The following is a 26,056-nucleotide window of genomic DNA, read 5'->3' on the forward strand; positions in this document are numbered from 1 at the left end:
ACTGTTTTATTTTTAATACTGCTATCAAGGAGAGAAATCCTTTGCAATTTGTGTTTTGTATTACTTCACTAGAGCCTCAGAAAGTACAAATTAGCAATGCTGGGTTAGCAAGACAAACCAGACCAGCTGTGGGCATGCAGATTATTCACTGACATAAGGCCTTCTACAGAGATCAGTAAAAATTATTATAGACATGGCCTAGCAGCCTTAAGAAAAAGTTGAAAAATAAAAACTTTTCAGAATACTGAATAATCATAGATTTAACTACAGCTAAGGGCAAAAATCGAGTTTTTAGGGTCACTGCTGTGGTTATCACCAAGAGAATGGGAAGGGCAGGGCAGGACATGTGTGACTCAAACACTTCACTGCTGCTGATGGGATTGAGTGGACAAGGTCAGAAAACACAAGTTTAAACCAGGAGCAGATGAGAGAAGCAGAAAACAATTCAAGATTCATGCACACTTGTAATTTATTTACTAAAGTGGGAGAGAAAAATATACCTTTCTCTCATGAGCACTGGGCACACCAGGGGTGTTCTGCTTGAGGAATCCTGCTGTTGTGGACCACCTGGTAGGGTTCTTCCGAGAAGGCTCCTCTGAAGGAAAATTGGTGTCACTCACAGAGGTTGAGAGGCCAATCAGTGCAGGGTCACTGCTGCGTCGGACATGGAGAGGCATATCTGAAGAACAAAACAGACAGTAAATAAACATTGACTAGATCTAAAATGTTTCTGACAAAGGAAAAATATTTCTTCAAGCTCTGGAAGGGTGGCTGTGACCAAATGTGGTTTCATAGAGTAAGGAGTTATTGACCTCAGCATAGCTCCTCAAGGACAAGGTCTGTTCCCTCCAAACCACAGCCTTGCTGCTTGGCTGCGCATCTAGAAAAGGAAGGGAACCCCCCCTTGAACCAAGCATAGCTCAGTGGCTTTCCAAGTACAAAGCTATCTGTTGGGTGGCATGCAAAATAAAAACATGCAACATAAACTTGAACAACCAGGAGGTTAAGGTGACATAAGGTATTTTGAAGAGCAAGCAGGCAAAGCCTGGTGACAAAGCAAGGGGTGGACTTGGGCGATGTGTCCCCCACACCCTGCTGCCAGGGCTGCAGCCTGGGCACTGCCAGCACAACGTGCTGCCAGGAAGCTGCAGGCCCAGCCAAGGCAGCCTCCTGACCTTCTAAAATACCCTCTGCATTTCCCTCTTGAAACTTATGGAAGAGATTGTTTTCTCCTCTGCATTCTTCCTTTGCCTCTTCCTGACAGCTCAAGCAAGATCTGTGCTGATTAACCCTGATTCCCTCAGCCTTCCAGCTGGAGTGACTGACAGGAGAAAAATATTTCATTAGTAAAAAATGATGCAGCAGGAAGGTAGACTGATTGGAAAGAGATAAGGTTTTCTTAATATATGTAGAGGTCACATCCATTCTGGAAACTTTAATGGCACATTAAAGTTAGTTTCTTTTGAAGTAGAACTTAATTTTTTTCCAATTTCATTTATTATCCTACAGCAAATACCCACACATCTATCCTCTCCTTGCCCAAACAGAAGTTTCACTGCCTGAATTGGTGACCTCTTAGTACTCTCCCACTCAGCATCAGAACGGAGAGGCTGTGATTTATCAGTTTTATTTCTCTTTATTGCGGCACTAAGAACTCTGAATGCAAAGTGCAAAGGAAAAAGGTGAAAGCAATGGCACCTAAGCAGTTGAGTCAGTGGGAAAGGCACAATGGGCAACAGCTGAGAATAAAAACCAGGACTAGGTTTTAATGCTTCAATGAAACAGTTCCCAAGGAAACTGAGGGTGCACGTCTGGCAATACTAACAGGAAAACACAGTGACAGGAATTGTTTGTTAAATGACTTGTCTCGACAATAGGTTCTTGCTAATGTTACATTTAATAATATTAAAGAATCTTATTTTGCAGGGCATTATGAATACACTGAAAAATACAGTAAGTCATGCTACACAATGAAAACAAGTGAGTTTTTTTTTAATCCACAAGGACTCCTGCTGCTGAGATATAAACAAGTGTTACATGACCGAACACCAAAACAGTCAATCTATTTCATGTTCATTCTGGTAAACAAGAATAACAAAGGATTAATGTTTTTTCCCCCACAAATGTTGTACTATTTCACTTTGCTTTCAATTTTCTTATTTTTAATTTTCATAACAAAAGGTAATTTCCAGCAAATAAAACACTTTCTTTTCTAAATATGTATACACTTACTTACAAATATACATGTAAGTGCATAATGGAACTAGAATTAATTAAAGGAATATTTCATGAATGATTACTAATTATGAAGGAAAGTATTAATGGGCAGAGTTAAATCTACTAAAACTTGATTTCTCAGTATATACTCTAATATATACTCTATATACTCTAATATAGACTCTAATAGAGGGTCTTTCCTTGATTGCCTTGTTTTCAACTACTTCAGCTTTCATGAAGCAGCTGAAGGCAAAGGATCTCCTTTCCCCCCCAACGACAAACACACAAACAGAGCCCTATGAAACCCCAGGAGATGTCTGAGCAGAGGTGGCTCAGCTGCAGCCCCAGCAGTGCCCCAGCACTGGAACAAGTGACCCCTTCCCCTTGGCACAGCCCCCAACACACTTTCTCCTTTATTAGATCAGCCTGAGCCAAAAGGGGCTCTCTAGCATGTAGTACCACTTAAGAAAAACACCAATCTATATTTGTTCCAAGCAGCAGCCCATGCATATTATCATGTTTGCCTTCACTACCCACCCCACAACAGAGAATTACAATTTTCAAACATGAGTTCACTTGCTCCTTATGCTTGTACGTCTATATATAAGCACGGTGATAGCAAAATGTTCTTGTATTTTTACACTTCTTCTTCAAATTGCTTGACAAAACAAAAGTTCAGTTGGGTGAACTTCTGTAAGAAGAGAAGCCAAACTGCCAACAAAGAACGAAAGGAAATCAAACCAGCATTTCTGGAAAGGAGTAAACCATTATCTCTGCCATGGCTTTTGCTTTGTAGTGAAAACCTGACAGTTTGCACAATGATGAGTACAGACTCTTCAAAATACAGGTAGTCAATTATACAATGGAATTCCCAAATCTTAATATGCTCTGGAGAGAACATTAGCATGAGAAGCTTCTCTACAGAATCTACTTACAGATGAGCCACCTTTAGTATGACTAGTTTCATTTCAATAAGTTTAGCTATAGAGATATTTTCAGATGTTTACTGAACATTTCATCAAATCTTTTTAAAGAAGGTTATTCTGTCAATATGAAGATACAAATGATCTCTTCTAGTCTCTTATGGAAATAGTTCCATACGTAAGAAGTGATTTGTTTTACAAAGCAAACTTTGCAATAAAGTGAATTATAGAAGACAAAAAATTTGTGTTTGTTGCATCTACGTATTTCCGAAGTTAACGAGAAACTTAAACACACGGCATTACTTTTTTTTTGTTACTGAAAGGGGACAGACACACAGGGCTGGCTCTAACACATGCTGCTTGGCAGTGGTCAATAGGTCTTAATCTAAGAAGTAAATCTTGTTCACACTATGTTAACCACAAGCTGGAAGCATCATCTCCTACATTCTCTTCAATTCTGTTTCCTCTCCATTAAAACAACAACATAAAAGAATATATTGAACAGATTTTTTTTTTTAACCAATATATTGTTGGTTAAAATCCTCTAGTTTACAGAATTTGACTAGAATTTATAGATTTGAAGAGGATATACTCTGAAATATTAAAAGGAAAATCAAAGGAAAGGAACTTAATAATTAAACCGCAAGATAAAGTACGCATGGGACCGATGCAATGTCACTGATTCCAGGATGATGGCTGATACTGTTTGAAGTCTGTGGTTTCTTTGAAGAGTGGATAAAACAGCAATGAACTCTAATCACAAGGCTTCAAATTCTCTGTGGCACTAATGCACTGTAAATATTGATTTGCTTCTGCAGCTAAGGTGCCTTTTAAATAAGCACTTGAAATGGTAAATCTAATAATGAATTACAGGAAGTTTTAAAAGTCTAAGGAATAAAGAAAAATTAAATTAAAAATCCTGAAAGTTACCACTAACACAGCTCTTGAGTCACATTCAAGGACTTGAAGTATTCAACCAAGAGTCAACTTCAGAAAGAATTATGCTGACAGAGAATCTCATTAAGTTATGTATATAGCCAGAATTCTGCTAGAAGACAGTTATTTGTAGGATAGATTCAAGCTGTATAACAAAATGCTCACATTCATAATCATGAAATTCTGACTGGAAGTCTCATTTTATTAAAAGCAACAGCAGTTTCACTATAAATTATAAAAACAGCCAATACACATTTTATAACCATCTTTAAATGTAAAGAACACAGAGTTGTACCTTCCCTTCCTGCCAGCAATTCCATTTTTATTTTAAAAGGGTCATCACCTTCTCTGATATTCAAATATGCTCACGAGCAAAAGTATTTGAGGATCTGGCAAATTTCATCCATAAAGCTGAGTGTGTCACCCTGCATGCAGGCACTCAGCACAATGGATGGTGGTCCCCCAGAGCAGAGCTACTAGATACCTTCCCATCCCAATTTCCTCTTGGATGTCAGCTTGGAGGGCATGACTAGAAAAATACATAGTTATATTTATATAGCATGGCCAAGATAATTTTACCCTGTGAAGGTTTCGGCTCCCCAGCGCCACTGCCGTTTGTGCAATTTGGTGTGCAGTGGATTTAAGGCACAGAAATGAAAAAATTATCTCAGAGTCATTTCTGGCCATCTCACACAGACCATCATGCTCATGACAGATGAGTAGAGTGGAAGAGGATTTTTTTTCTCTCCACACTCTAGGAGACATCTCTGGGAAAATGATAAATCAGTGAAACCAAAAAGCTCTGTGGGAAAGAGTAGCTTTTAACCAAAAAGCTGCTCAGGTTCAACAGAGTTCCTGTAAGTGATCCCACAGATATGTATGTACATCAGGGTGCATTGTATACACAAGACACACACAGATCCTACATCAGCATCAAAAAAACACTCTGGGGATGGGAGACAGAAATTGAACAGCTTTGCTGTCTCCACCACCCATCCAGCTCATCATTCTGCTCAAATCCTCATCTGGACCCCGGGAGAAAGGATGAATCAGGGTCATCCTGGAGCTGAGGAAAGCAGGACTGCTTCTTTCAGCTTGAAGTACTTGGAACCACAAGTTAAGGCTTTGTCTATATTTAATTGAAATATCTCTTTAAAAATATTTAGATTAGCCTTGAGTTTCACACTCCAGCACAGCTCCTGGAGTTCTGGTTCCAATTTCAGTAGGTTCAGTTCATCCCCTGGTTCCACTTAGTTGGACACAGCAAGAGCCAAACACCCCCTATGACATTCAAAGGTTCAAATTCCCATATCAGTTCAACTTTCATATTTGCAAACTTCTAAAGACAAGGTGATGGTAACTTCCAAAGACCACCAAGGCTGTTGTAGGCTTGACTACAGATAGAAGAAAAATAGTTGGAGGCAAAAAGCAGCTGACTGTGAACTTATCTACAAACTACATTAAGCCCTAGCAGCAGCTAACATACGCCAGCACTTCTCTACAAGATTAACAACAGTGCAAATCAAATGTTGATATCTTGCATTAGAAATGAAAAAAAAAAAAGAAAAAAAAACACCCTTAAGCCATTCCAAGAGGTGAAGAACCACTGCTGGGAAGACAACACCATCTGTCCTGCAGAAGAAAACAGGCACACTACAGGGAGACGGCAGCTGGGAGGGAAACGAAACAGGGGCACTGCAAAGCTAGCACTGGTTGTAGGTGCTTTCAGAAACGTACTTTTGAACATCACAGGAGAAGGATATACATATACTTATTTATTTATACACACACCACCAACTTTCTCCTCATGGTCCAGAGCACTATTTTTCTCCCTCCTGGAATCCATTCCAAAAAAAAAAAATAATTTCAGTATTTCCAAATGTCAGAATCTCCAGAATTCATTTACTTGTTTAGTTTATCCTCCTGTCACTAGTTACCTTCCCTTAAAAAACTATCTTTTCATATGTCCCAGACCTCTCAAATCTCCCCTAAACAGTGCTACACAGCACATAAATCTTTGCCTCTTTTAAGTCACTATTGCTGTTCATTTTTGTAAACATTATTCCAGTCTTAATTTGTTCAGAAGGCACCCTGAATAGTGTATTTCTTGTATGAAATACCCTCACTGCTGTTTAAATCCTCCCTGTCATCTTTTGAACTGTGATGCTAATACATAGTCAGCAGTAATCATATTTGGGTATTTTATTGTCATGGTATCAACCCAGAACAACCAAAGAAATCCTGAAACGTCTTCTGTAGTCTTGCTTCAGCATCTATCTTGATAATTAGAATATAAATTCAGTTTAGATCAATGTTCTTATACATTATCTTCTATTTCTTCAGGCTGAAACAAACTGGATTCAGTTGTGTAGTACATATCTGTTGGGTTATATATATCTTTCCTTCATTCATGCTATTCTATTTTCCCAGTCTATTAACATCTAGAAATTTAATTAACATACTCTTTACAGTACTGATTTTTTCAGATTTAAAGATGGTAAATAAAACCAAAAGTGACAGGAAGCCTCACAAAACCCTATTGGAACACAATCTCTAGACTAAGACTGCCTCCACCTTTTAAGATTTCTGTGCTGATTTTTAATCCCTGAAGTGCTTATGGTCACATTTCAAGACACTTAAATTTCTATCAAATGCTTCAACATTTGCAAATACTACATGAATTACACAGCTTTCACCTGCAAATGCCAAGTATTTTGTATTCATGGCTTTCCCTTTCAGAATTACAAGAAAGGTGACATAGTTTAGATAATTAGCATTTCTCTACTTGAAAATGTTTGTGCATAAAAAGCTCAACTTCTAAAATTAAATTTTCTACATTCAGAAATCTTGGTTAAATAACAAGACTTCTACAGCTCTTACAGAGAAAAAAAAAATCATTGTTTCACACAATTCCAGATCTTTCTAACTACCTCATGTAGAAACCAACTGTTTTTAGTTGTTTTTCTAGCACTTCATCATCAAACAACAGCTTATGTACTTCTCACAGACATATTTTCAATGTTATCAAATATTCTCAGTCTTCTTGTATCTTTAGTTTTAAAATGGCACATTTATAATCATTTGCACATTAAACCATGACAAGTCACCATTAGCCTGTTTTCCTCCCACCAGTGCCCCACACAGTTGGAGCTCTGGCAGGCAGCCACACCAGAGGCTGGGCCACAGCACTAAAAACACACAGCGTGGTCTGGCAGATGGCAGAAGAATGCAGCAAGTTCTGTCCCCAGCCATCACATAAATACAGAGAGAAGACACTTGGCTATGTAAAACACACCAACAGAAGCCCACTGCATGCTAGCACACCTTTAAGAAACATAGGACATTATGCCAGCATGCCTATGACCAAAACTGGAAGAATGGATAACAGAGAAGAGAACACAAGCAAGCCACCGAAAATGAATCTTGTTACAAAGCAGAAGAAAGAAGAAGAGTCTTTACTTTCCTGGTATAATTTTCAGTTGCTTTTAATAGAACCTAAGTTTCTCATTTCCCCAACCATGACTGCTCAATGACTTTGAAATTCAGAAATAAAAAAACAACCTGCCACAGTTATATTTTAATAATGAGGTAATGTTAAATCCTTATCTTGAAAGGCCTTTAAAATAACAATCTTCCTTCTCTAAGACTCTTTCTTCTTACTTTTGAATACTAGGATCCAGGAAGAAAATCATGATTGCACCCTGAAACTCAATTTTCTTAGACAGTGACTTTTAAAGCTAATTAGAGAAAGATCTTTAAAACTGAAATTAAAATTTAATTACCTTCACCCTCTCCGTCTCTTTTCTCTGGGCTCTTTTCTAAAATGCAAATATCTTTATATGCCAAAAGAAAAGACAAAAATGTCAGATTTTACAAACGTTCTACTCATCTCTGTCAAAAAATTGTGTTTCAGTATATTTTAATGAGCTACAGTCTTGGGGTTTTGGGTATGTTCTTCACAATTTCCTTAAAACATACTGGATCACCTCTTCACCTGTTTTGATGCTACTGCTACATATGTAAGAAAAAAGCACTTCTGGTCCCCCAGATGCCAAAATTTTTGCAAAAAATTTGTGTCTTACATTTTCAAACAGTTTGTGAGACAGTAGGAAACATCATCAACTTTGCTGCTGTTGAAGTTATTTTGCTTTCATTAGAAGATCATACCTTGCTAATAATGCTATGACTGATATTTAGTTATATTATAATGAAGACATTGTAGTACACATCTTCATTCATTCTACAGTGCAAGCCAGAGTTTATAGTGACAGGAACAAATTCCTGGCTGCTTTAAGTTGATTAAATTTCAGCACTCTGAGACACAGGAAGGAAGCTGGCAGATATTTTTCTTACTATAACTTTGAAACATCCCCTGAAACTTAATGGAAAAATTCCTCCTGTTACTAAACATAATGCAGTGCTATGAAAACTGTTGATTGTTTATGGTCCAAATGCTTTGGGTAGGCTCAGAAAAGAAGGAAGATGCTTTCAATGTTTTTCCGGATAGAAGAGAAAAAATTCCAATGCAACAATAGGATTTACATTGTAACTTGAAGAGCTCAGTTGGGAAGAACAAGGAAGGTTTAAATGTGTATAATACACAGTACAGTTCTTTCATCAGTGAGTTTCAGTCAGAAAAGACCTGCTGTGGTTGCCAATGCCATGACCCCCTTCTGGTCCCCAGGCCACCACTGTGCTTTTATGTGAGGAGGAGAAGGGGTGGGGAGAAGAGCAGTACCCTGCAGCACCAGATACCAGGGGCTCAGTTCTACTTGTGAGTCTACGCCCATTTCTGACTTATCAGAGAATAAAGTTTCTTTCAACATCAGTTGCCAACACAGCCTCATACATCACTGCACGACCTCATGTGTGAAATGAGAATTCCTATGTGGAACATTTGCAGATATCAAAGAGTTAAACACGCTTAATTGCAATTCAGCAGCTATGTGTGCAATTAGCAAGAAATTTGTCACTAACACAAGTCCTTACAAAGCTGGTACTGGAATCTCCCTCCTTTCCTACTCTCCATTAAAAAAAAAAAAACTAAAAAACTAATGCCTCATCCACCGGCTCATGAATGGCATCACAAACTGACAGAGAAGTAAAGACCTGCACTGCCCAGAGGGCTTCAGAGCCTGCAGGCTGTCCATCAGCATCCTCTGTGAGAACTGCCCAGAGGAGGAAATCCTACACACCAGCCACTCCCTTGGAAGGAAATTAAAACCTGCAGCATTTCTACCAATGGTCAGAATGAGAAAAAAAACTCCAAAACTTCTGAATTAGTTAGACATCACAATGGCACCATCACTAAACAGTCTGGTGGTACACAGGGTATGGGAAATTAAGTGTGGAAGCTGGGATCCTACTGGGGTCCTAATTACAGGAATTATGAACAAGTTACATGTGATGGTTGTTTACTCAGTTATTTTTGAAGCAGTAAGGAAGAGGTATTCTTTGCCAATTATCAGATGAATGCTCAGTCTTTGGAGGTGTCTGGCTGTTAATCTCCTACTTCTCCATGTTTGTGTGGAGCAGTTCCTTGCCACTGAGCAGGCACTTGACAACCCTCCTTTTCAGGCTGGGGTGAGCATGGCTGGCTTCAGCCTTGCTCCACTGCAGAGAAGTTCAGGAGTCATCAAGAATTGAGCTGGGGGGTTTTTGAGACATAAAAGCAATCCTGTATATCACAGGCCACTGTCAAGCTGGAAAAGTCAACAATTTGGGAATATCAGTCCCCAGAGGTGGATCTGAACCTGAGTTACACAAAATCCAGATAGCTTCCTTACAGAAATTATTCAGACAGATTTTTAACAGAAGCATTATAATTATGACAACCAAGAAAACTTGACCACAATCGTTTAAAAGGTTAGAGTTTTTGGACAGAAATTATATGTGCATAGCTACATGCACAAAATACAAAAAAAAACCCCAAAGCACGTGGGAAGGAATTGCCTCTATGCACACTACTGAGTTTCCAACACAGCAAACAACATTTACAACTAATGTCTATAATAAGACAGAGTGAACAGAGTCCTGAACTTCTATTAAAAATTACCAACAGCTTCTGCAATGTTAATGGCACTTGCTCTTGTTTCCATGACAGAAACATTTACTAGGATTATTAGAAGCATGTTGGTACATTCATGAAACATGCTCTCATTATCAAATGCTCTCATTAGCAAATATCTGTGAGTAAATGTTGCACTGAACTCCTATCTGCTGCTGATGGCCAAGAAGAGCAAAAGATCTCGAGGAGAAGTAGGAAAAGGCCACGTCATGCCACCCCATGTGCCCAGATAAACAACATTTAGCAGAAGGCTCTTCTGCACGCAGGGACTAACACAGCTCAAAGGCAAAGCACAGAGCATAAAGATCTCAAGAATATTATTTTCTGTCATTCAGTTGCAAGTATCAAGCTGAATCCCCACAGACAAATGAAACATTTGCGTGTTTAAGTAATGAGATGAAATACCACCAAGCCCTCCTGATCCACAGGGGACACACGGCAGCAGAGCTGCCACGGCCATGACATGGAAGGGCAGATAGTGCTGCTCTCTGCCAGCATATGTGACATTGTGCCTGACCTTTCATTGGGGTAGGTCAGAGAACAGTCTGGAAGCTGCAAAGTTTGGTGGCTACACAAAACTAATGGTGACCAAACAAGGTCTTTCCAGCCACAGAGTGGGGAATAAGAAGCTCCAGCTTCAACACAACATGCTAAAATCTTCTTTAATTTTTAACATTAACATGACCTTCTGCAGAAAACTCTGCCAAACAGTAAGGCAATCCAGCCTACACTGGAAGCTGTTGTTAGATTGTTCAGATATGCCCACAATGGGACAATAACACGTAATCCTTGCTGTTCTCTATGGGGTGACAGGCCAGCAGACATCCCCAATTCTTTTCTAGATATCCCTTTACTGTTTAAAACCATGCTTAGTGAACAGCAGGAAACCAGTGATGCTTGAAGTATGTGCAAAGTTGAGCATGTTTACATACACTTTTCAAAGCCCCCTAAAACAACAGGGAGCATAAATTGTTCTGTTTTGGAAATGAAGGACATTTTCTACACCTCAGAAAAACTTTGGTAACGTCTGTCCTTTTTCTCTTCCTTTTTTTTTATTTTTATTTTTATTTCCCCTCTGGTTCCCCCCCACCCAATTCCTCTCTTTCTACAGCCCTGGAAACATGCAGTTACACTACATGCTTAGTTATGTGCCTCTCACTCCACTTTTTAATTTCACATTGCCAAATCTGAAGAGAGTAAAAAATTCTTCCTATAAGTTCAAAACCAAGAATAAGCCAGTAGAAAGAACTTCAACTGAGGTTCAAAAGGAAATCTTGCTACATGAAAGACAGTTCGTGAATTTTTGGATCAATGACTTTTCATGCTTGCAGTTGCCAAATTTCATTAGAATTTGTGATTGGTTCTAGCCCAGAGATGAAGATCATCTTTCTTAGTGGAGTAACAGCTTTAGCCAGAACTAACAGAAGATATTTACTGAAATACTATGGTATAGACTTCGTGCCAGAATTTGTCAGATTCCCAGCAGTTAACTTTTCCAAGCTGTTTCCACACCACAAGGCTCCCTCCTTGTCTCATCCTAGAATGTGCTACAATAGTTTCTAGTATCTGTATGCAGAGAGGACACGAGGTGGACAAAATTTATTTTACAAAATCTGGAAATATTTATTTGTATTATCTATTATTCTTATTATTAATTTTATGCTGTTAAGGAATTCTCACTTTGTTTCATTCTTCAAAGGAGATTAATAAGGCAGTTCTTTTTCTGCAGCCCAAAATATATTGATACTGAAATGACAAAAAGAGCAGACTACCAGTATATTTTACTTGGTCTTCTTCCATTAGCATGAGTAATTGGAGGTTGTTGCTTAAACATGAGGAATGTCAACAGATTCCAAAGGAAATCAACAGCCCAGGACAGGTTATCCTGGAAATGCCCTGCAAGTAGTCAGCTGGACAAGAGTACTCTGCAAAACCCCTCTCACTCTGCACTGTACATCAAGCAGAGGAAAACATGTTGTTCCAACTGGTCTGACAACTGAATGGCTGCTTCTGCACCTGAACCCAGACAAGCACCCTGTGCACTTGTGCACCCCACTCTCTCCCAAGACCTCCCTGCAGAAAGATTGTAAGGTAACAAAATCTCTGCTGAGGATGGACAGAAGGAAAACCAGGAAAGCAAAGGAACTACAGTTGTTCTAATTCCCATGAGCCCATGGCCAGGGTTGCATTTCACATGGACAGAGGGCTCACTTCCCTGAATGCCACACACCCAGACACAGCCCCACAGTGTTAATGCTAACAACCTCAGTCCACGGCAAAAAGGATCCAGGAGCAAAGCAGGAATATGGAAGGGTCATTCTCCATCCAACTGCCAAGATGAAGATGCAAAGGAAGCTACTTTTCATGCTAAGTGCCTCAGCTGCACAGGGATAGCAGGCAGGATGTAAAGGAGAGCTGTAAGAGCACTATGGCATCCTGTCCTCAGCATCCACAGGCTTCGCCTACCCACCCTGTACCTGTAAATCCATAACATGCTCCTGTTATAACCAAAAATAAAATTCAGTGTAATAATACTTTTAGCTTAAGTTAATTCTTCACAAAGAGTCTGTGGAATGCAATTCCTCAAAATTTGCCACTCCTCAAAAGGAAGTTACCTTGCATAACCACTAAAAGAAAGCCACAGAGAAAAGAAAGCCATCTCCTGTACTGATGGAGCTATTTCTTTAACCTACCTGAGAGCAAATGGTTTTAGGGAACAAGTCTTATTATCATCATTTTATATTATATTAGAATTTAGAACACTTGCTAGTAGTAAGACCTTCCTATCATATTGATTTTCAATCCATGCATCCTTACATGGCTTGTGCAAAACACCTTTCCATTCACAGAATAAACACAAGAAAGAAGCACAAATGACTGAGTGGGAGAACACCCATAGGTTCTGACAGATCTCCAATTTCTCTGCAGCATGCACCATGCAGTCAGTGTGCCCCCAGCAGGAACCACCTCTGTTTTTTTGAAGTGCCTAGTTAAAAATCTGAAAATTACCTCAAAATGTTCTCATTCTACACCATTTTTACATTAAATATGGTGCTTCTGACTAAAACCATTTCACTGGTTGATAAAAGTAGCTATCTTGTGTTTTATATAAAAGAAGAAAGAAGAAAAATAGGTTATTATTGTTTAGCTATGTTTATACAATCTCTGAAGGCAGAGCATTTTATAACTATATGAGAGCTAGTGTATTCTAGAGTGTTTAATATTTCATATGACACATCAAAAATCTACTGCATTAAATAATACCTAAGATACTTACTCATCACTACAAATACAAAGGCTACCTAAAACAGGGTTACCTTTCACAGATGTTTTTTGAAGTCATTAAAGAAAAGTAAACTTGTATTCCTACAGACACAATCTTTAGTTGGGATTTTGTCTCTAGAAAAACTGAAACATTATCTTTTATACCATTCACATAAACACATAAAACACTCCTTAAATGTTTCTGACACTAAATAGTTTTCTGAGGACAAGTTCATTACTTTGTGTTCTTCTCTGGAGTTCTTAGAACTATTTTAAAAGTTATTAATTCATGACAGAGTTCACTTCTCTTTTTGTCAGATGAGATTTTGATTTATGTATTTTTCAAGCTTTTGAAAATACTTCCAAAGGATGTTTAACATTTTCATTCTTGAGCTCAAACTTAGGAGAGAAAACTTACCCATTGGTCATGCAACCCATAAAAAATGCAAATCTTCTCAACTATTTTAAAAAGGAAGCAAAGACTTTGCATGTGTGGGAAATGAAGCCTGAAATTAATAATGGAGGGTGTTCCATCCCCTCCACAACAGAACATTTCCAATGGAAGTGGGGGTTTTTATTATGCAAAAGACAACAAGATCAAAGACCACTCATGGAGGAACAACTCCTGGCTGCAGGAATGACACAACCACAAGAGGGGGACAAACTGGGCTGCACCTTGTTCCATGCCCAGCATCAAGCAGGCCTCACTAACCTCCCTCAGTTTTTATCACCTCTTGGAATACAACCATCATCATCCCTTTTGTGTGATTCCTATGGCAATTCTAATCTAGGGAAGATTAAAACAAACCAAAGAGAGGTATGTGCTTTTTCTGAGATGACCAAAACCATTTGTGCAAAGGAAGGCTGCTGCCATGTTCCTCAGAAACAGCTGGGTTATCTCAAAGCGCTGGACTAAAACCACCGATTAAATGTAAAGAGATTTTTGTTGTTTCCACACAGCTGCTGAGGGGAAAAGCAGTTAAACATCTTGGAGAGCTCTATTGCTCCTCTTCAGCAGCAACACCTCAGCAGGGCTGGAACTGGGAGCCAAAACTACCCAAGCCCACATGGATTCAGATGTCCTCACTCCTGGTTGGCACAGGGACAGCACTGGGATGCTCGCCCCTTGGTCTGCTAACTCCAGGAGAAAGGAACAGGCAGAGCTCATGAGACTGAGCAATGATGATGCTCAGCACATCCAACACCTGCAGGCAGGTACACAGCATCTCCACCGGGTCACTGGATCACACTGCCACAGATCTCCATACCACAGTTCCCTTTCTGACCACAGACACTGCAGTTCTTGTCCCTGTGCACTCTTTGTGCTTCAGAAACTCCTGTGACACAGACTGAGAGGACAGAGTGCCACCTTTTCAGTAAATGGCACTTCCCAACCCCCTTCCTGAGGGGTTTTTAATGATTTTGTTTCCCTTTTCACACTACAGGACAGGAAAAGGAAAGAAGTGGACATCGCACGCTTTGAGTCGCATTCCGGTGGGATTCACCTAGAGATGACTGAAGGATAACAAGCTTAATCCACAAAAATATAATACTAAGTTCTTTAACAAAATACACTTTAGCAGATTTGCTATCCAAGAAAACCAACCTCTGTTCCAAACTGAAGGATGAAAGTCTTTACACGAACATAACAAACACAGAAATTCTTGGATCAAAATTCACTCAGCAGCATGAGGCTGAAAAAAATTTCCTGCTGATTTACTGCATGGCAGTTTGCTTGTCTAGCCTTTCCAAACAGCAATCTAACATCAGTGTGAGGACAGCAAGAGGGAAAATTGCTGCCTAAGTGGCAGGTTTGTTATTGTTTGACAATTCTAAAGAGTTCACTAGAAACTTCTAAAAAGAGCATCTTTAATTCCCTGAAATTACTGATAATCGGCCAAGTGAATGGAGAACAATTATGAGGAAAATTGAATGCTTCCAAATGCCAATTTGCTGTACATCCTGAATTAATATTGCATAAGCATATCTAGTCTCTTGCTGTAAAAGCAAAGGACTAAAATCCTAGGCCCACAGGCAGTCTTGCATGGCTCTCCTCACAGATTTCTGTATCATCATTTTTGCATTTTATAATCATACTTAGCATTTATGTGGTGACTTACATATTTAACCTATTTTTCTGCCAACCCCCCCCCCCCATCTGTCAGGTAAAGTGTCTTTTGCTATAAATGTTCAACAATAAGCAGTCACACACAACAGCATGAAGCCCCTAATACAACCAGAGATATAAGCTGGTTTTTCCTACTAATTAAGTCAGAGCACACTTGAAGCCATTGTTGCAAAATACAGTCTTTGGAATTTTTTGTAATACAGCTATGCCAGCAGTTGGCCATGAAGTACAGTGAAGAGAATAAATACTCTGGGAATAAAAGGGCTCAAAACATCTATTTTTTTAGCTGAGCCATAACAGATCAATTTCTGCTGAAGGGCCAAAGAAGCATTAAAAGTTAATCCAGAGTTTGTCAGCCTCAGTTTCCTGGGTAGCAGCTGACTCGAGAGCCAGTCCCCCAGGAGAACACAACCAGCCCAAGCCATGGTGACTCAACCAGATGCTGTCCATCCTCCTTAGTCTGCACTTCCTCTGCACTAAGGAGGAGCTGAATCAAAAAACAAATGCAAAAAAAAAAAATTAAAATTAATTGTAAAGCAAAGCAAGACAAAACAAACCTAAGCAACACACTCCACCTACAAACAAAATGTAGGGTATGGATGAATGGAAAACCTGGCTACTGGAAGGTTTGCCAGAACAAAGGGTATTGGAGCAGTATTTACAGATTTCTGCGGCAGACAGGATGGGAAGAATACAGAATTAGCTGGAATGGACATTGTAAACAATGAGAAAGGGTGAAAAACTGCACCACAAAAAATAAAATGTTAAGAAAACAAACACAGAAGAATCCTAAAATGAGAAAAGCATAGGTCCAAGTACCAAAGAATCATTCACTACATGCATTGCAGCACTACTGTGAGACTCCAAACAAGACTCATAACTCAAATCCTGAAGACACCCTGTGATCATCCTGTCAAACACCTATATAAGCCCAGGTACACCATGCAATAATGTCTGCATTTAGTCTTTTAACTTCTGTTGGAAATACAGAAAAATATTGACTTTAATTTCAAGACTTCAGGAGACAGAGAATCCATCAAAGCCCCAGGACTGTCATTTTTAAAGCTCCGCAATTCAGTGAATGTCTTCTATGTCAGACAATCCACAGTTTGTGTTTCAGGAAAGGTAATTCAAAATGTCATCATGCACTTACACAAATCTAACATTACACACTACCATTTCTCATTTTGTGATTAACACTAGAGAAATAACAAAAGTGTATTCGTGTGGGATTATCCCTCCTTTTCGTGTCTAACTTTTTTTAGTTTTTTCTTTTCTTCAGTTTCTGGCATGGACCAGGTCTCAGGTTCTACAGAGAGCTTTGCAGAGAGAAAGGGTGAGCAGGAGGGCAGCAGCAACCTACTCACTTTCTCTCTCCTAGTCACACATCATTTACACGGGTCCTAGGGTAACTGTTTACACAGCAAAGTAACACCAAGGAAACAGTTATGTATTTTTATTTGTCCCCAGGGAGGTAAACATTCCCTGCCACTGGCTCCTCTTCCTGCCCTCCCCCCTCCCCTTTTCTGATCCATGCATCTTGGTTCTTTAATTCTTCACGCGTTCTCTTTTCCATTCTCCTTCTGTTTCTGATCACAAGCTGATACAAAGTGGTTGTCTCCTTTCTGAAATTTCCACAAGGCATCAAGTTAACCCAGATGCCCCGGGTTGTCAATCTGGAAGTCAGCAAATGGAAGCAGAAGGAAGGAGCATCAAGTCACCAGCTAACCTTCTCTGGGTTAAAGCCTCGTCCCATCACACGTGCTGAGCATCTCACATTCCACAGCTTGATGACTACAGACAGAAAACACTGAGCACACAAAGAGCCTTCAGCAGCAGCCCTACCTTTGACATTTCCTCACTTCTCATTGTTAAAAATGACCCTTCAGGTATATTACAAGCAAATGACAGGAAAAATAGTGAGGGAAAAAATCAAAGACGGAAACACAGAGCAAACAGTTTACATTGCAGTGAAAGTAATAAAATAGTTATGACTAACATTAAGCAAATGTATTTAATTTGGCTGGTCAAAAGGAAAACAAAACTGAATTACCACATGTATCGATGGGTGAAAATTATCATCCCTCTAGCTAAAATTATGACTTCAAGAAATTTTTCCAAGGAAAGATAAATGAAACACTGCATTTGGTTTAAATGTTACATATACAAGGACTCACCAAAAAAAAAAAAAGGGAAAGAAAAAAGGAAAGGAAGAGAAAAAATGCAAAAAATATCTGAAAAATACAGCTTTCCTTACAAAAGCCATCCCTTTTGATACAGCATAAGATGAATTATTGGATTTAATTACTTACTAAACTCACTAAATGCTGTAAAAACATGTGGTCAATGAAATGCCTTCCTCCCACAGACGTCTGAAACTCTGATCCTTTCTGAGGAAATTCTAACTATGTATCAATCTTATCTGCTTTCATACAGAAAACACTGAAAACCTGCTATCCTAAAACTCAAGACATCTGCCAGATCTGGGAGGCATAAAGTAGAGAAAAATACAACAATGATTCACAAGAACTCAGTGCCTGTTAAACACAATTGGATTTGCAGAAAAACCTTGAAAGCATATGTACTGAGAAGATATTTAAAACATCTGGCAAAACCTGGATGAGGGAAGGGTGGAACACAAGCCCATTACACAAGAGCAAATTAAAATACTTCATTAAAAATATTTTTCACCCATAGTAAAACATTCCGACTTTGAAAAATAGAAACAAATGGAGCAAACTCCCAGCCCTGGGAAAACTGAGAAACTGAACCTGGGATATGGTTCATACAGCACAGCACAAATTGCTCAGGATAAGTGAAGCTGATGTACTGCCTTCAGGGTTTGAGGAGTAATTTAATATTCAATTCATCCCATAATAGGAATCTCATGCAAAAAATTCACATGCACGAAATCATTCTGGTAAAACACAGAATGAAGACTCCTAGAAGCTGGCTTGTACCACCCAAGCAAACAGCACAGCAATAGCTGCATTACAATCTACCCTGAAGTGACAGCCATTGGGAACTAGATTAAACTTCCATATAGCAGTGAAATCACACACACAGGCACAGCTCTGCTCAGCACGTGCCCAGCACCCGGAGCTGCCGCTGAGACACTGCGGGATCTGAGCCCAGCAAAGGGTGTGAGCCCAGCAAAGGGTGTGAGCCCAGCAAAGCAGGCACTGCCCCAGGCACTGCTTCCCTGCCTGGGGCACACTCTGGGCACAGGTGACCCACAGCAAACCCAGAGGCCGCACCCTTGGAGGGCAGCTGCTCACTCCCAGCACCACTGAGGACATGGCTGAAGCATGCACTGCTCGGGTACCCCATTTTCTGTGCGTTCTCTAGATGTGCTACCACCACGACACATTACTGCACAGCAGCTGCCAAGACACACAGTTTGGGATAAACTCTTCAGCTAAGAAGAAATACGCAGACCAAGCTGCAGTAAACAAACGTCTATGAGTATTCCCAGCTGCAGTTTCACAGAAGCTTTTTCACCCTTGGATTTTTGGGCCGTAGGTTTTTAAACAGTTCAGTTTTGTCCTCCTTCCCCCCACTGCTGCTCACACATGGCTTCTCCTCCTCAAGCTCCTGGAGCAGCACCCTGGCAGTGACCTCTCCCCAATCCTTCAGCTGCGTGTCCTGCTCCCCCAGCCACTGCTGAAGCACAAACCAGAAATAATATCTCAGTACCAGCACTAACTGCAAACAGATTTTCCCCCAACCCTTTATGGGTGGAAGAACTGAAAACACTTATTACACTGTAATGTTATGTTTTAAGCGACATAACAAAGAGCTATGGGAAAGCAGGATTACGGGAAGACTTTGCCCACTTGTGTTTTATTACTTTAAATGTGAACTTAAAACAGAGGTAGAGGTAAATCATCTACATGTACAATACTCACAGAAATATTGCCTACTATGTCAAACTAGAGCAGTAACTTTATTCACTCGCTTAATGGATATTTCCCATGGATAAATGTCATGCAGTTCATTTGACAGAGCAGTTTCATGGTTTTTTCACTGCAGTAAGACCTTCATTTTTATTTATTTTTCCACAAGTCAAGAACCCAACTAAAATTTTAAATAAAACATGAAGAGTCTACACTATGTAAGACCCTTCAGATGGAAATCATTGTGAAAGTCAGGCAGTGTTTGACCTACAATCTCTCTGTCATCTAATGAAAGTCTTAAACATCAGAGCTCAAAATGGATTGGAATAGAAGCTAACATCATTTTTATATTTGGTCGAGAAAGCTTTCAAAGGCAGAAAACCTCCAAAAAGCCTAAAAGCAGAGAGATAAGTCAGGACTTACCAAAAACACTGAAAGACTTATTTGTGTATTATATAAGGCTGGTTAACAAGGCACATGTGTCCATTTTCCAACTTGTTAGAAACTGGTGAACATAATTTTGTTCTTTTATAATCTACTAAAAAGAACTGCTAGCACAGTTTCAATGTTATTTCATTTGAAACAGTTTCAGCTGTTGTTGCTCATCATTATTCTGTCTGTAAACTTGCAAATGCATTTACTTCAACAGCCTATATTTGAGGGATGCTCCTTTACACAGCCACCCATTCCAGAGGCTGAGTGTGTACAGAGAGAACTTTCCCAAGTCTACAGGGAGCCAGGATACCCTGAGCAGCAGGAAAGGCAGGATGGCTGTAACACCCTGCAGTGTGCAAGAGAACGGGGTACAGAGCCACCCAACTGCACAGAGCAGTAGAAGCAACTCACATGCTTCAGACCTCATTAGCTTCACATCACGTTTATTCCTCCAGATTTAGGTTGGCTCTCAGTGTCACACAGCACCTCTGATGCTTCACCATCTGACAACACATGGCAAGGAAAAGCACAGTCACCCCCTTTGCAGAGGTTTACCTGTTAGGGAGCAGCACCACAAAGTGACCATATACCAGTGTCAGATGCAAGGCAGACGGCACTGTTGGTTTAACCATGAAATTACATCAAAGTGTCTCAAACCTAATCTTACTCTGGAAAAAAATTGAACATGGGACTTTGTACAATCATGCCACACTGTCCACAACCCAATATACCTCCCAAGCATACGCAGGGCTGGATAGGAACTTCCTAGGGCCATGCAAAATTGCTCAGTAAGTAAAGCTGAGAGGCTGTTTGCTTTGTAAAATGACACTTAACCTTTCTCTTCCAAATTTGCAAATAAAGTTTTTGAAGGTAAAAAAGGCAACTTCCTACTCTTTTTTTAATCTTCCATGTAAGAATTTATTTCCACAGTGTGAGTTAAATCACAGGCAGAACAGGACTCACAGACATGTATTTTGGAATTGGTCAACTCCACTTCTCTACAACAAGAGCGATTAGCCAGTGCACCTAGTGTAGCCAATGGCCCATTTCACTCTGAAATAAAGCAGTAAAACAGGTCAGATGAACACACCCTAAAGGTGTCCAAGAATGAGAAACTGGGTTGCCTTGAGCATTTAGCTCAGATGCAGAACCTGAAGTGTGTTGGTATCAACCTCATCCATCACGTCTGCTTTGAATCAGCTGTTGCCCAGCAATTGCCAAAAGAGTCCAATTTTACTTTAAGTTGTGAATATGAACAGTGCTGTACAGAGAACTGAATCAAATCCAATGCCTCAGGATAAGGTTTTAATGGCTGATCACAGTTTGCTTTGAGAAGCCTCGTTTCTGACTCACATGCACAATATTTGGAAGCTAATGCAAGCTTGCTCTTGCTGTCTTTGATCACCCCTTTACTGTATGCATGCAAGCAGTAATAACATTTTAACTTAACCTGAAGTGCCACTGTTTGCTTTTGTTTGTAAACCCACATGGTCCCCAACTCCCTGTCTACAGATACAATCATTTCTACTTTCTGTCAATCCAAAACTATTGCTAGAGTTAGTTGCCTAAATCCATAACAGAGGTCAGAAACACAGGCCTGGAACACAGCCTGAGTTCCCATTCACTCCAACCCCAAACAGCCCAGCCCTGGCATCAGCCCAGGCAGTAAAAGCAAGGTGACAACTGTGTCACACAAGGGGATCCTGTCTGTCCTTGCAGTGTCACAGAAGGGGAGCTGAGCTGAGGGTGCCTGGCTGCAGAGTACTGGGGACACTGAGCTGCAGGGAGCCAGGCCAAGCTGTGACAGCAGGAGAGCAGGTGCTGGGCTCGTGCCTCATTCCCAGCTCAGAACAGCTCCATGGGCTGAAGCCAAGCTAGTCACCTCCACAGCATCCAGTGCCAGAGGTCAAAAAGAGAAAAGTTCTTCTAAATACATACTCTTTATTCTCACCCTGAATGCTTCATCTGCCCCTAACATGAACCCACAACATTCTGAAGCTGGCACTCACTTTAATTACATAATTCATGTAAGTTTTATAGCAAGAGATGGGTAGGAAAAACAACAAATTTTATCTTTGTTTCAAGTATGAAATAAAGCAATAAATTAATGGAAAGTCATTTCTCACCCACTCCTTTATTTCAATATCATGTTTCAGTCCTTTTCAGGGCATGAGAGTAAATAAAAAACAACCCTATTAAACTAGTAGCCATCTGTCTCTCTCTCATCCTCCTCAAAGGAGCATGTCAAAAGACAGAATTTAAAGCAACTTTTTCCCAGTAATCACCCAAAGAGATGGACTATCTCCAAAACACATCCCCATCCAAAAGAGTGTGTCAATATGCTCTAAATATAATAAGGAAGGGAGCAAGAAGATCCCTTGTGAATTATGAACAAAAGCAAGCAACACTGAAGTAAAACAAAAGTTTAGCATAATAAAGGAAATACTTTAAATGTAATATCTTACTACACTGGGAAATACAAATATGTTTTTCTGGGGAGGGGGACGTGCACTAGCTGATGCATTGAACACAGGGTAGCACCGCAGGCAGTGTGGCACAGAGCCACACACCTCTCTTCATTAGCCCTAAATCACCAATCCCACAAGATCAGCCTGCTAAGGACCAAGTGACTAATTAAGTACATTTGATAAACTTTTTATCCTCCCTCCTGTTGAAAGATTTTTGGTCAGCAATTATTGTCAGTTGCCCACCCCCCCCATACCCTTCAAAGGCGCATTCCTGTTGCCTCAAAGCAAAGCAAAACATGACTGGGATGCCAGCTACTGTTGCAGACTAGTGGCTGTGGATCTTAAGGATGCCTTGAAGCATACTGTTTTATCACATTTCAGAACAAGTATCTATAAATACTGCATAAGTTTTTTAGAAACTGTTGGGTAAAAAAATGTAATATGTACATATGCCTTCATAGAGTAAAAGATTTCACAGGATGGTTGTCTGCATTGTGGGAAAGCATTCCCTACTCATTTCAGATTCATGCTCCTTTGCCTTCACTGTTCTCCTCATTTGCTTATAATGAAATTACAAGAAACAGAGTAGCAATCAAACAAGTATCTATTTTAAGAGTTATTACACTTACTGATATAATACCTATTGATATGTGTGATGAAAAACTCTTTAAATAAACATATAGTTTTATCTCAATGGTATTAAATCCGTGACACACTGCAACATTTGATTGGATAAAATGGTATCATTTTTGCATACATAAAAACAGAGTTCCGTTAAGGAAAATCTTGCCTTTCATTTAAAGAAAGGGAAAATAAAACCCAACAACCACCACACAAGTGTTGAAATACTCTGAGAACACAGCTCTGATTTCCATAATAGCTTGCTGTTCAAGTGATCATTAAATCCATTTAAGATGTCAAATTTAGATTAATATCCAAACCTGACTTCTGAAACTGTTCAAATTCAATATTTACATCTTCATAACCCTTCCTTATTATCCCTCTTGTACTAGATTCTCTAGCTACCTGATACCTCTAACCAAGTATCAGATACAATACTGTATTTTTATTACTTCTTGTTATTAGTACTTGCAGATAGAAGTCCTAACCATACAGAAAAACATCTTGGAATGCACCACAATTACTCAGGTTTCCTCCAGAGAATCAGTAAGTCCTAAATTTTTTTTACTTTATTGGTTTCAGGGATTTTTTTAATCCTACTAGGAGCAACAGCATTTTGCTTGCTGATATACCAAGAAGATTGAAGATATTAAAGGTTAATTTAGAAACTTAAGCAGTTTAAAATCCACTTGTTTTTACAAACGTGTCACAATCTCATCAAAAACACATGGTTTTTAAACTGCTCATCAATCCCAAATTAACAGCAGAGCACTATGCTTGGAGAAAACACCAACTGGAGATCACTCAAGTCAGAACTGTGCTGTACAAAGATCAAATTTAGCCTCATGGAAGAAAGCAGCACCTGGTACTGATTTTTTTGATTCAATAACTCTGGCTTTTAAACAATCATATCCCTCATAGAGCTTTAGGGATAAAATGTGATAAGAATTCCTGAACAGCAAGAGCACCAGAAGGTGAGGAAACAGACTCTGCTAAATCTTCCCAAACTCCAATGTATGAGAAACCTTCCTTATTCAGATGCTAACAACTCAAGTGGAAGCCTCAGTTCAAAGTTCTTTTTGTACTATCCAGACAGTAAAAGAAACCTAGGAGAACCTGACAAGGCAGTAACAGTGCAAATGATGGTTTGGAAATCCTTTGTATTTCATTCCTGGAACTTCACTGGAACGACAGGCATCTGAACATCAATGAAGGTGACCAAGGAGATAGACCATGGAAAGCTGAGCTGATCCAAAACTCGACACAGAGAGTAGAAAACCTCCCCCTGACTTCAGCAAGCACTGTCTGTAAAGCCCTAATCTTTCATAATAAACGTTTTTCTCTATATTCTGTATTCAGCTATTTAATCCTAGAGATAACTCAATCTGATAAAGCTCCTAACATCTGGGTTTTGATGAACTCATCTTTCTCTTGCTCCATTTCTAATCTCTCAATTCCTTAGTTCTTCAACATTTGAAAATACCTTTATTTCCATACATAAAGATGACTCAGTTTAATCAGGAGTCAAGGAGACATAAACAAGAATGAAGAAGTTTCTAGTGGCCATACGTAGGAAAGAGTGGTGAAACGATCATCACTTTTGAGACCAGAACAAATATGAACACACCTCTGCAGTTCTTGGCCAACATGCTAACATGGAGCGCTCCAAATCATTAAACCAAAGCCCCTACCTTATAAATATTTACATAATAATTTTCAGAATGTACATTTTGGGACTCTAGATAAACACTTAAATCAGTGAAGTGACATATTTAAAGCAATTTTAAAGTACTTGAAATTCACACATTTATCCACTCCCATATTTAAATAGTTTGCTTAGCACTGGATTTTTTGAACACAAATCTGAGATGCAAAGACATACACATTGTTACAACAGACACAAGAAATGGCTCACCTGGGGTCAACAAACAACCCAATGGCTTAGGCAGGAACAAGACAGATTGTCCCCAGCAGCCCTTCAGCCTCAGAGCACAGTGAGGACAGTGCCCAGAAGCATGCAGAACCTGCCTCTGAACCATTCCCATAAACACTGCCTTGCTAAATGAGGCGTAAACATGTTTTTTATCTCTATGGGTAACAAAAAATGGCTTTTGCCCAGGAAATGCCAACTCTCCTTCTCTTATCAGATATGAAGAATGAGAAGTTTTGGATCCTACCAGCTTTTGTCTTTCCTTAACTATATAAACCATTCCTACCAATTCATCATAGTCTCCAAAGCAACTTACTCTTGTTGCTCTCTTTTGACTCTCTCCAACTTGTTAACAATTTCGCCACGGCTGGCACCACAACCGGTCGCTCCAGCTGAAGTCTTCCTGCTCACAAGAGTGAGCCCACAGCAGCATTTGCTTTTGGTCTTTTGAGGGAAGAGCATAAATCCTGACTGCAGTCTAATAGTGCACCATATTGCCAGGATCCTTCTAATAGGATTGTGGACTTGGCTGTTCATTAGTACTGCCTTGCAAATTATCTTTTCCTTCTTAGATGCATTGGCTATATCCATCTCATTGATTTCAAAACAGTTAATAAATGCATCAAAAGTCAATGCTGAACTGAAACATTGTGCCTGAAGCTCCATCTTAGCTTTTTATGCAATACTTTATATACCAGTTCAGATTTATTAAAATAGTAAACAGTCCTTAAACTAAGAGAGCCCTCAGCGACTGTACTTGATATGTCCTACTAATTTATCAGTGAACAACTGAAAACTACTCAGAGAGCAGAGAAAGAGACAAATTCAAAGGCAAGCAAGGTCAGGAACTTTATTAAAGCAATGAATTCCCAGTCAAAGTCTGCATGCATGCTCTTACCTGTGAAGAATAAACTTGTGCTGATTGCAGGGTAAGAGCACACTTGCACACAGGGAACCTTAAAGCAACAGCCACGCTGCTGAGTAAACAATGATGTGAAGCTGCAGCAATCTCTTTGCTTCTCTGCATTTCTAGCACATCTTCAAAGCCAGCTGTGCACTCACTTCAAAATATTCTCATCTAGACTTTTTTTTCATGGTCTAGTTCTGTGACCAGAACACAAAATTGATGCTGAGAGTCCTGCTAAAATATATGATACAGACCACCAGAGCA

The 26,056-nt window shown here is 39.6% G+C and overlaps 1 protein-coding gene across 11 annotated transcripts in view; it reads right to left on the reverse strand.

The window, feature by feature from the left end:
- The window catches only part of PARD3 (par-3 family cell polarity regulator), a 443,962-nt gene that overhangs the window by 264,336 nt on the left and 153,570 nt on the right, over positions 1–26,056 (reverse strand). For all 11 annotated transcript variants that reach the window (XM_084221270.1, XM_084221269.1, XM_084221268.1 and 8 more), the window contains exon 4: positions 501–679. In XM_084221270.1, coding sequence (XP_084077396.1) covers positions 501–679 — 179 coding nt within the window. The remainder of the gene's footprint in view (positions 1–500; positions 680–26,056) is intronic.

The sequence above is a fragment of the Fringilla coelebs genome, assembly GCF_963513975.1.
Source record: "Fringilla coelebs genome assembly, chromosome: 1".
Lineage (NCBI taxonomy): Eukaryota > Metazoa > Chordata > Aves > Passeriformes > Fringillidae > Fringilla > Fringilla coelebs.